This window comes from Priceomyces carsonii (assembly GCF_900007245.1).
Source record: "Priceomyces carsonii strain CBS4050 genome assembly, scaffold: Debaryomyces_carsonii_scaffold_2, whole genome shotgun sequence".
NCBI lineage: Eukaryota > Fungi > Ascomycota > Pichiomycetes > Serinales > Debaryomycetaceae > Priceomyces > Priceomyces carsonii.
Genome location: NW_026946675.1, coordinates 1,151,624 through 1,163,300, shown reverse-complemented (window position 1 = coordinate 1,163,300; position 11,677 = coordinate 1,151,624). Strand labels below are relative to the sequence as shown.

The 11,677-nt window shown below is 38.3% G+C and overlaps 6 protein-coding genes across 6 annotated transcripts; 3 read left to right on the top strand and 3 right to left on the bottom strand.

Annotated features, from left to right (window-relative positions):
- Positions 1-50: 50 nt before the first annotated feature.
- On the bottom strand, positions 51-1,787 carry CDC23 (anaphase promoting complex subunit; the record flags this gene model as incomplete). Its single annotated transcript, XM_062951919.1, has 1 exon — positions 51-1,787. The coding sequence occupies one exon, from the start codon at positions 1,785-1,787 to the stop codon at positions 51-53; it is 1,737 nt and encodes a 578-aa protein (XP_062808873.1).
- A 144-nt stretch (positions 1,788-1,931) lies between these two features.
- On the top strand, positions 1,932-3,038 carry PRCAT00002086001 (uncharacterized protein; the record flags this gene model as incomplete). The annotated part of the gene is made up of 1 exon (XM_062951918.1): positions 1,932-3,038. The coding sequence occupies one exon, from the start codon at positions 1,932-1,934 to the stop codon at positions 3,036-3,038; it is 1,107 nt and encodes a 368-aa protein (XP_062808872.1).
- Positions 3,039-3,069: 31 nt separating this feature from the next.
- PRCAT00002085001 (mitochondrial pyruvate carrier) lies at positions 3,070-3,465 on the bottom strand (the record flags this gene model as incomplete). The annotated part of the gene is made up of 1 exon (XM_062951917.1): positions 3,070-3,465. One exon carries the CDS (start codon positions 3,463-3,465, stop codon positions 3,070-3,072), a length of 396 nt encoding a protein of 131 aa, XP_062808871.1.
- Positions 3,466-3,675: 210 nt separating this feature from the next.
- PRCAT00002084001 (ubiquitin-conjugating enzyme E2) lies at positions 3,676-4,521 on the bottom strand (the record flags this gene model as incomplete). The annotated part of the gene is made up of 1 exon (XM_062951916.1): positions 3,676-4,521. The coding sequence occupies one exon, from the start codon at positions 4,519-4,521 to the stop codon at positions 3,676-3,678; it is 846 nt and encodes a 281-aa protein (XP_062808870.1).
- A 1,142-nt stretch (positions 4,522-5,663) lies between these two features.
- ACO1 (aconitate hydratase) lies at positions 5,664-8,015 on the top strand (the record flags this gene model as incomplete). Its single annotated transcript, XM_062951915.1, has 1 exon — positions 5,664-8,015. One exon carries the CDS (start codon positions 5,664-5,666, stop codon positions 8,013-8,015), a length of 2,352 nt encoding a protein of 783 aa, XP_062808869.1.
- Positions 8,016-10,118: 2,103 nt separating this feature from the next.
- Positions 10,119-10,622, top strand: PRCAT00002081001 (uncharacterized protein; the record flags this gene model as incomplete). The annotated part of the gene is made up of 1 exon (XM_062951914.1): positions 10,119-10,622. The coding sequence occupies one exon, from the start codon at positions 10,119-10,121 to the stop codon at positions 10,620-10,622; it is 504 nt and encodes a 167-aa protein (XP_062808868.1).
- Between the last annotated feature and the right edge of the window lie 1,055 nt (positions 10,623-11,677).

Sequence of the window (11,677 nt, the reverse complement as noted above, 5' to 3'; positions counted from 1 at the left end):
GAGACTGAATTTATACATATTTTAATACACAGCAATATAGCAATCTCTGACTACTTCAGCATCCTGTTCCTCGCTTCTCTCGCAATTGACCTGGCCTCTTCAATATCGTGAGCATTACTGTGGTTTAAATCTTTCGCTAACTCGTATGCCTCATTAAATTTCCTTTCTTCTAAAGCATTTCTTGCTAACCAAAGACGTGCTTTCGAAGTTTCGTCACTAATACCCCATTCTAGCTCCTGATCGAAACACAACTTCATATATTTATAGGTATCAGGCAATTGACCTAATTTTTCAGATATCACAGCAAGCCTATAGCAAATATGAGGTTCAACCTCGGTGATATCAGGGCTCTCGTTACTATAGCTATCAATAGTCAATGCCTTCTCAAATGATTTGATCGCTTCCTCTAGCTTATCGATTTTCTCGTAACAATTGCCCGTTGCTTGCCACATCCTTTTATCAAGGGGCTGCAAATTTGTTGCTCTCTGATAATAATATAAAGCATAAAGATGCATATCTAGCACCTCATAGGCCTGACCTAAACCATACCAGGCTCTAAAGTCCTTAGGGTTGGTATCAACTGCCCTTCTATAAGACTCAATGGCCGCATGTGAATTCTTCAACTCGACAAACTCATGACCCATCAAAGTCCAAGCGCTCAAGCAATTCTTATTTAGAATTAAAGCCCGCTTGTAATACATGATGGCTTTCTCGTGCTCACATTTCATTGAATGATAGTTGGCAATTATGCAACATGTCTCTGGTCTAAATTTGTCAACCTGTGAAGCGAATTGTGCCAAAAACGATAATTTTGATTTCTTTTCCATAACATATAGCATATTTGAGTAAGTGTCCAAGTCATCCAACCTCAAGGGGTCATCGAGTAAAATTTGGTCAAATATGTGTTCCGCTTGGAAGTAATCAAGCCCATGGTATGCTACTAAGAATTTTTGAATTTTCAAGAAGCTGAAATCGGGAAATATATCAATTAAATGCGCCAAAGAGTCGGCCAACGAATTTGACTGTTGATAAAACTCCTGCAAAATGACAACTTCAAAAAACTGGAACATTACGTTGGATGTTATCGGATTCTTGGATGATTTAACTTGATTAATAAAGCTAATAGCTTCATCGAAACTATTAAGAGATGCAATTAGCTCTTGCCAGCACGACCAGTTGTAAGGAAACAAAGTTAATGAATTAAATAAATTAGTTTGAGCCAAGGAGTATTTCTTTTTCTTGTTATAGACCATCCCATTTAAGTAATACAAGAAAGCATTCTCAGGATTCTTAGAATGGTAATTTTCGGATTCTTGAATCAATTTTGATAATCTGTTGTTTAACGTCTCCACTACCTCTTTGTGCCTATTGGAAATCTCTGGACTCCCGTTGTTACTTTCAATCAGCTCATTGAGGTCATTATAAGATGTTATATTTATTGAACCATCAGTTTCCTCGGTTGCTCTCTTGTCTATAGATATAAGCATTGAATACAATCGTAAGAACAACGCGTTACCACTCTTGCAGTCCTTCAATGCGTATGCTGCTCTATCAAACTCCTTGCAGTTGAAATAGCTTCTTGCAAGTATAACCTTATCTTGATCATATAACTCATTATCATCTAGTTTTATTGTTGGATATGGTTTATTGGTCTTTGGTTGGGGTAGCCCATTAAGCGCTTCAGCACACCATTTAGCGGCTTGAAATAAGTTCAAATCGGAGAGCCTTTGACAAGCCTGGTGTAATTCAGTTCTAAGATCATTTACTTGATTAGAACTTCCTTCCATCCTGTTCTGTAACCCACTAGCTCTTGAATAACAGCCAGATTCGTTCTTTTAAAGAATATTATAATCTGATCTATAAAGAATGCGACTAGAAATATTTTGCTTTAATTAGCAAAATATAAATAAGATCAACGAACAGTCGAAGTGATGACACAGGAAGAAATTGAAGAAGTCAGAAGAGGTTTAGGTTCTTTGGAGCTGTTGCTTGAGTCTGCTAAGTTATTGAATCAGGCCACAAAAGACATGGTTGAAAAAGGGTCAATTAATAATAGGAATGAATTAAAGATGATGCAGAAGAAGCTAGCAATGGACTCATTCAAAATAAGTCGAATACATAGAAACTATATGACTCATGATAAAGAAGAAGTACTGAGACTTATTAATGAAGATGCAAAAAAGTATAATAGAAAAGTCGGAGAAATGTCTAGGTTAAACTCTGGCATCGAAGAAGACGAAATGGAGTATGAAAAGTTGAGAGACACTGTGAAACTACCCGCTTTTGAATTTTCTATTGAAACTATAGAGTCATATAACAACGGTGAGTTACTAAATAGTATTTCAAAGGACTCTGAAGGAAATTATCCTTCAATAGTGAAAGTAGATCAGATATTTTCATTAGATCCGGCCTCCTCACTAGAGACACCAGATTTTAACGTGTTCTCTGAACTAGTGAATATTGAATATAGGCTTAGGATACAAAGGAGAATTAAATATGAGATCTTGATGGTGGTGAAGAGCCAGATTACAAGTAATAATAGAAAATGGATATCGAGAGACACTTCGCTTAACGATTTCATGTCGAAGAAATTACCTGAGGTTATTGAATCGGTAGAGAATATTAAGAAGAACGAATATGAAGACCTTAAAGATTTCAATTATAGTGAGGGTATAGCTGATGAACTCGACGAGGACATAGAACAAGAGATCGAAGAGGAGGAGGAAGAAGAAGAAGAGGAAGAAGAGGAGGAGGAAGAGGAAGAACAAGAAGAACAAAAAGAAGAACAAGAAGAAGAACAAGAAGAAGAACGCGAAGAAGAACGAGAAGAAGTTCAAGAAGATCAGGATGATCAAATCCCCGATGACATAGACGATGGTGTACCCATTGAGAATAAACATGAGCAAGAATTATCTCATGAATTACAAAATCAGAGTAATATAGAAGAAAACATTGAAGAGGTGGAAGAATCTAACCGTGTCTCTAATGCTGTAGAGGATGAGGCTGACATAAACGATACTGAAATGTTAATAGATTAATAGTACGTATATTGAAAGTAATAATAATATCCTAAGATTTCTTAGGGTCAACTGGTGTAGCATCATCAGAACCCTTGGCAAGATACTTAAATACTTGTGCTGTAGAATCACCACATTTCACTCTCCAGTCGACAATTCTGTAGAGTTGATAGCCTGCAACACCACCTAAGAAGAAGTTGACACTAGCCAATAAAGCATTACGAGGCTTGATAACAAATCCTGCCCATCTGGTCCATATAGCTCCTGTTGCAAACAATGCAACTTGTTGAGTACCACTTAATTTGTCTACTGGTCTTTGGAGATCATTGATGCCCGCTATCACTAAGCACCATTTGAGAACTGGTGCCCAAAAGTGCACTGTCTTTGGTCCAGTTTCAGATTGTAAATACCTCGAAAACTTTGAAGTATGATGAGCTGCTGATGCCATTCTTTCAACGATTAGAACTCAGGACGATCTATTTATTCTTATGATATCTGACAATATACATCTTAAATTGTGACGGATGTAAGAATTCCTTAGTATTTTTCGATCTTATATACCGGATTTTTCATCTCCCCACAGAGATTTTCAAGAAGCTTTAATACGCTTTAACAAGTCCTATTTCAATGATGGCCGCCTATATGTTGTTATTAAAGATCAATCACTAAGCTCGAGACTAGAGAAGCTTTCTTCACTATATTCGTCTGATATGGTGGTCTCTTGTGGTGTCAAAGGCATGACAAGCTCTAGCTTTTGTATATCTTCTGAAGAAGATGAAAGAGAAAAATATTGATGGAGCATAAAATCCTGAAGCCTAATAGGATACTCTGAAAGAGCAATTCTTGCATTAGCACTATGTTGTATGTAGTGTTTGAGTCTTTTAAGTGCTTCTTTTTCTCTGGAATGAGACTGTAAAGGCTCGTTCAAGACATAAGTAATTAAATGAGAATTGAAAGCAAGGTCTAAAAGGCCATATTCTTCCGGAAATATGACTTTAAATATGCTACAAGAGGCATGTAGCCACTCTTTCGATTTCTGAGCCAACTCTATTTTAACATCTTCGCTCAGAATTAGGGTGCCCACACTTTTTTCTGATGAGTTCATGAATGAAACGAACCCGATTAATATCTTATCGATAGACCAGGTAGCATTCCAGAGCTCTTTATGAAAGCTTGAAAGTGTGAGGCATAGGGGGACCCTTGTCTTAAATCGGCCACTAGGTGATATCATCTGTAGTTCGGGGGGAGAATAAGGGAAATCGGATGGAAAGATCATGACTCCAAGATACAACCCCCTAAAGTAAGGTGTTTCTTCAAAACCATTGACCAAGAAATACCACACGCAAATATTTTGCTCGTCAGGTTTGACTGTAATATGATCTAAAGGATTTGAGACTATTTTATAGAATTCTTTCGTCAAGAGATTGATTGTCTCTCTAGTTGGTGGTATTTGTAGGACGTCTCTATTATGTTTGGGGGTTGGTTGCATCAATGTGTCTTTCATCGCAAAGACGTAATGAAATGTGGCACCTTGTACGACTCTTCCCGTTGGTACTCTAAATACAAGCTTGATTTTAGAACTTTTGCGTAATTGCTGCGAAAACTGCTACAAATACAAAATGTACAGAAAACAACTGAAGAAACTATATACTATTAGTGTATGGCACAGGCAACTAAAGAAATTTAACTAAGAGCTCTACACTACGGCTATATTGACTTTCAAACCAAATGAATCTTAAATGGCACACGCTGGCCATCAATTTACACTGCTTACGGATCTGTAATAGGGATCATTCTAGTAGCAACTTCCTGAGTTTACACTTAGTCTAATATAGCAACTCCCCGGACCCCAAACAGAAACTTTGAGCATTCTCTGAGTTAGTACTGAAGTTATGATATCAACGTGATTATTTAAAGAATTGTTGTAGTTCCAAGTCTCTCACATGCTTTCCTTGAGAGATTGGAAGAATACTACCAAACCGCAACTTGCTCTCTAGTGCGTTGCCAGTGTCTCACCCTACTCATTTTACCCAATCCCTTTCAAGCAGTTCTCTTAGATTTGTCCTGCTTATTGAGATCCGTTTCGCCGTTAGCCTTCCACATAGATGTTGCCGACAATCGTCGCAGCACGCCCTTCTAGGTCTTAAAGTCCCACTCAAGCCGTGAGCTTCAGATACTGCGACTCTCGGCTCCGATGCGAACGGAGCCAATCACAAATTGGTCATTATAACTCCCGTAAGTGCACCGAAAATAACCCTCGGATATCTCCACAAAACCCTAAAATGAATCCAATATATGATCTTTTTACATTATAATGCACCCAATATTATCCAGACTACTACTATTGCTCTCGTATATATACTTATGTGAAAGGAGTTAGTCTCCACCCAATTGAATGTTCATTTTTGTAGCTTTTCTTGCGCTCTTCGAGTCCATCATTCCCCTGATTGCGTTCCACTCCCATTCCGGTCTATTAGAAATTTAATTGCTTTTATTGGCTCTTTCCTTGAGACATAATCATGGAACCATATCCGAAAGTAACGAACAAAGCGTTGATATAAAACCAGGCATATCCTTGATTTGAAAAAATTATTCTATTTACGATCTTGCTAGGGACACTTTGTCAAACAAGAAGATTACTTAAATATGTTGTCAGCTTCTAGAACAGTAGTCAACAGTGCACGTACAGCACGTTCCATCCGTGGATTGGCTACCGCTGGGCTCACTAGGGATTCCCAAGTCCACCAAAACAATTTGGAGGACCATTCCTTCATCAATTATAAGAAGAATGTTGAAAACGTTAAGATCGTTAGAGACAGATTGAACAGACCATTGACTTACGCAGAGAAGATTTTGTACGGTCACTTGGACGATCCTCATGGTCAAGAAATTGAAAGAGGTGTTTCTTACTTGAAATTGAGACCTGATCGTGTTGCATGTCAAGATGCAACTGCTCAAATGGCTATTTTGCAATTCATGTCCGCTGGTATGCCACAAGTCGCTACTCCGTCAACTGTCCACTGTGATCACTTGATTCAAGCACAAGTTGGTGGTGCCAAGGATTTGGCCAGAGCAATTGACTTGAACAAGGAGGTTTATGATTTCTTGTCATCTGCTTGTGCTAAATACAACTTAGGTTTCTGGAAACCAGGTTCAGGTATTATTCACCAGATTGTTTTGGAGAATTATGCTTTCCCAGGTGCTTTGTTGATTGGTACCGATTCTCACACACCTAATGCCGGTGGTTTAGGTCAATTGGCTATTGGTGTCGGTGGTGCTGATGCTGTCGATGTTATGGCCAACTTGCCATGGGAATTGAAGGCGCCAAAGGTTCTTGGTGTTAAGTTAACCGGTAAAATGTCCGGTTGGACAGCTCCAAAGGATATTATCTTGAAGTTGGCTGGTATTACTACTGTTAAGGGTGGTACTGGTTACATCGTTGAATACTTTGGTGATGGTGTTGATACATTCTCTTGTACAGGTATGGGTACCATTTGTAATATGGGTGCCGAAATCGGTGCTACCACTTCCGTGTTCCCATTCAACCACTCTATGGTTGACTATTTGAATGCTACTAAGAGATCTCAAATCGCTGAATTCGCTGAATTGTACCATGGCGATTTCTTATCTGCTGATAAGGGTTGTGAATATGATCAAGTTATTGAGATTGATTTGAATACCTTGGAGCCTCATGTTAACGGTCCATTCACACCAGATTTAGCCACTCCAATTTCTGAAATGAAAGAAACCGCAAAGGCTAACGGATGGCCTACTGACATTAGAGTCAACTTGATTGGTTCTTGTACCAACTCTTCATATGAAGATTGTACCAGAGCTGCATCTATCATTAAGGATGCTGCCAAGCACGGCCTTAAGGCTAAGACCACCTTCACTGTCTCTCCAGGTTCAGAACAAGTTAGAGCCACCATTGCCAGAGATGGAATTTTGAAGACTTTCCAAGATTTCGGTGGTATTGTCTTGGCTAATGCATGTGGTCCATGTATCGGTCAATGGGACAGACGTGATATTAAGAAGGGTGAAAAGAACACAATTGTTTCTTCATTCAACAGAAATTTCACTTCAAGAAATGACGGTAACCCTGCAACTCATGCTTTCGTTGCTTCTCCTGATATCGTTACTGCTTACGCTCTTTCTGGTGACTTAGGATTTAACCCTATCACTGATACTTTGAAGGGAGCCGATGGTAAGGAATTCAAGTTGAGCCCACCACAAGGAGTTGGTTTACCACCAGATGGATACGACCCAGGTCAAAACACTTACCAAGCACCACCAAAGGTCAGATCAGAAGTTGAGGTTAAGATCTCTCCAACTTCTGACAGATTGCAGAAGTTGACTCCATTTAAGCCATGGAACGGTAAGGATGCTAAGAACTTACCAATCTTAATCAAAGCTTTAGGTAAGACTACAACCGATCATATTTCAATGGCCGGTCCATGGTTGAAGTACCGTGGTCATTTGGAGAACATTTCTAACAACTATATGATTGGTGCTATTAATGCTGAAAATAAGGAAGCTAACAACGTTAAGAATCACTACACTGGTAAATACGGTGGTGTTCCACAAGTCGCAGCTGAATACAGAGATTCCGGTCACCAATGGGTTGTCATTGGTGATGAGAACTTTGGTGAAGGTTCTTCAAGAGAACACGCTGCCTTGGAACCAAGATTCTTGGGTGGTTTCGCTATCATTGTGAAATCTTTCGCTCGTATTCACGAGACCAACTTGAAGAAACAAGGTTTATTGCCATTAACTTTCAAGAACCCTGCTGACTACAACAAGATTAACCCAGATGATGAAGTTGATTTAATTGGCTTGACTACCCTTGCTCCAGGTAAACCAGTTATATTGAGACTTCATCCAAAGAATGGTGAACCTTGGGACTGTGAGTTACAACACACTTACAACAAAGAACAAATTGAGTGGTTCAAATACGGTTCCGCTTTGAACAAGATGGCCGCTGCTCACAAGCATAGCTAAGCGATGATTTCTTGTGTTTACATCTTTTCATTTTGATTTTTGTTTAACTCATCTATTCAATTACATAGTTAACTATGATTATGCGTACTTTCTAGTAGGACTTCGCGTTGTATAGTAAGTTTATGCTCCTAATTTATTATTTATTGTACTCAGACTTGAAGTTACGAGCGTAGAACTTCTGTAACAGTAAAGGATTTTACTAATCGTTTGCAATTACCATCAAAAACTTCCATTGACTCGTCAATGATTATCCAAGCTTGAGCAAACTAGTCCTTACACTATGATGCAAAGTAATCAGGACTTTTCTTATCAATTCGTAAGCCTTTGTGCAATTTTGAGTTTTAAGATAAATTTTTGAGCTCTATAGAACTCTTCGAAGTTGTCAACGTTGTGGAGCACACAAACTTGATCAACATAATTAAGACCACCACTACAATAGAAGGTACAATCATATTTTCTTACGAGTTGAACTTCCTCTCTAAGGCACGGTTAATGTCAATTCTTCTAATAAAAATCTCCCCACAGTCAACGCATACTACAACATTTCAAAAAAAAAATGATATGTGTTCAAATAATTCTATTTTGTATTGTTTTATAGCAGAAGTTTATCTTGTAAGGTCAAGTCCTTTCATGAACAACGATTTTATAGCTATTTTGAAAAAACTAAAAAGAGATAGAAACTAGCCCGACGCGGGGGTCGAACCCGCAACCTTTTGATCGCTTCTCTATTAAGAGTCAAACGCTCTACCGATTGAGCTAGCCAGGCTCGCTCTTGTTTTTCTTAATCTTCGCAGTTCAACAAGTACCGTAGAACAACTTTGATTCAAGGGACCTTACCGTATAGGATTTAAATTTGCCTGGCTCTTTTAAACAGCTCGGGATCTTGTGTAGAATTCCACCAATCTTGAAACGTGGACCTACGTATGATGTAATAAGACTCCAAGGGACAATTGAATTAGACGATATTATCATGCCTTAGATTGACCAAAAGGTACCATGCAAACTTTCTACGGCAGAGCCTCAGGGTTGATGTTGTTCAGTTTGACTATATCCTGCAACCAAAAAATAGAACAATCTTACAGGATCTCAAGAGAAATTGTGACGTCACTTGCGGATAAAGAAGTTGGCCAGAATCATACAGTTTACCAGGATATAGTAGTATTGTATTGTATTGATAAAAAAGTACCGGCAATTAAAACAAGCCATGAGCCCGTAGAATAGTAGTTATGATTGTTTCTGCTAAACAGAAATACCCCCTACATATCTGTGTTCTTGATCTTACTATATTAATACACAGTACTTTAAAACCCATTACATAATCACCCGAAAGGTAAAGTTCAATTCTGGCGCAAGATCAATTTCAAGATAGCCGAACAGTAGAATAGAAAGCCGATAGATTATGGAGTACAGCTAAAATGACAAGAATAAGAATTGACCCCGAGGCAACCAGAATTAAGCTTGAAAGAAGGAATTCAGCAGAGAGATGTCACTGGTAGTTATGGATAATTGCCTTGCCTATCTAGTAAAATATGCCTTCCAAGATCTAGGAATAACCTTAAATAGTGATCTTAGAAAAGGGTTTAGATAGGAGCACTGCAAAACACACAGCAGTAGCAACCTCGATTGTTGAAACTAGTCATATAACTAGACAAAACAAGCAAAGGATCTATCATGCAGTTGTATTCCAATTGTATGAAATGAGCTATGGGACAGTTCTACTTACATTACAAGGACCAGTCATGTGGGGGCCCCACTAAATTTAGCACCCAAAGTATGCGAGATTGCTTATTCAGTGAAGACTAATTCTATATACAATAAAACCCAACTATGTTAGTGTTTACCTGCCTTCAAGCAGGAAGGGATTATTCATGACTAGCTAAAAATAAAGGACCAATTTAGTAAGATACTCTTAATCGAGGGAGTCTGAAGTAAGGAAGAATACATATGCAAAGTTTTCTTCATACAATAGAGAGCAACTTAGGAGATGAAATGAACAACTTATGCCACCTTAAGAGTTAGTTAAATCGGAATATTTAAGTCTCCATCAATCCCCCTGAGATGCAGTTAAAACGAAGTTAAGTTTTGAAAATAAGTAATATTGAAATGAAATTAAATAGCACTTTCTTTTCGGTCATTTTGGCTTCCTTAATCGGTGTGGTTTATGCAGATACAACCTATCAGATAGTAGCGTACTGCAGAGACTCAGAATCATTTGGATTCGATAGTGATAGCGCTTGGGAAAACGATGATGTTGCTATCACTAGTCAGGATAAAAAAACAGTGTATTGCAACTCCAACGATATTGTTGGCGGTGGTGGTGAGTTTGTGGTTCCATGTGGTAATGCAGATAATCAGTATTATCAATTTACTTACAATTCTTGTAAAAATTTGAATTCACCTAATCAGATAATGGTATGGGCAACGGGAGCAGGAGGAATGAGCTGTGGGGTGAAGCAACTTAAAGTGAGTATAAATGGAGTAGAAAATGAATGCAATGGTAACGGTAAGACTGGCACTGATATTATTCCTATTGGAACTTCTGTGCTGGGCGGTTTGACTTGTCAATTCACGGGACCTGATGACTTATTTTCTGGTAGTAAGAGCTAAGTCTGAAGTATTTATGTTTACATAATTTGAATTGGATCTTAAATCTGTTTTCTACTAAATACGAATTCAAAAAGTATCCTCTGTCTGTGTAAAAGTAAACCAGCTCATTCGATGCCAAATGAAAATACAATATCTGCATTCGAGTGTGCTTGTGCATGATATGAATGTCAACTAAAGTACTCGTGACATCTGAATGACTGTATCGTTTTAAAAATTCCTTTATACACGATCCAGAAGAACCTTCAGGAAAGCCCCTTTAAGTCCTCAGGGGTTAACTGTCTTTGAATAAGCGTCAACAATGGTCTTAAACTCTACGATTAAGATAAAGCATAGATATGGCTGCGGTGGAACAGTAAAAATTTGCATCCGCGAGAATAAGATGATAGCTTCAAACTGCGTGCTCAGCGTCCACGGACTTTACATAGTAAATTAGGGCCCAAGTCATTAATTATATTCAATTATATTCAGTTATCTTTATTTAGCTTACTTTTCTTAGTAATCTCTCTCGATGCTCATCTGGCATGTTCCTCCGTGAACTCCGGAGGACTGTCATTAATAATATGTCATCCAGCACTCGGAGTTCGAAGATGACCCCATCTGCTCTTATACTCGTCAAAGTTAACTTATAACTTCTAAAGAAAGAAGACAGAAATGCCTAAGTGCTTCAATACCCATTACAATCTAAACTACAATCTCCTCTCCGGCTCTTTCAATCTTGCTCAAAGAGTCAATTTTCGAAAATTTCGCAGTTCAATTGCTGGAAGATCTACAGAGTATAATGAGTGAAAAGCGATTTTTAGTCTCAAGAAGTATGACCTACTGTGATTTTAGCTTAACTGTAGAAGCTGCCGTCACTTTTCAGCTGTCCCGGCATGTATCGTAGTATTTGTTGTCTCCGGTTCATTACAGTTTTGTTGTCGTGCAATGACCGTATCGGACTGGACTCATGCCTAATAAATTAAAGTGAATTTTCTGTTGATTTGATTGGCAAGAACCATAGTAACACTTCAATAAAGTACGATATACATTTAATCAATTTACCAAGTTTGTAATTG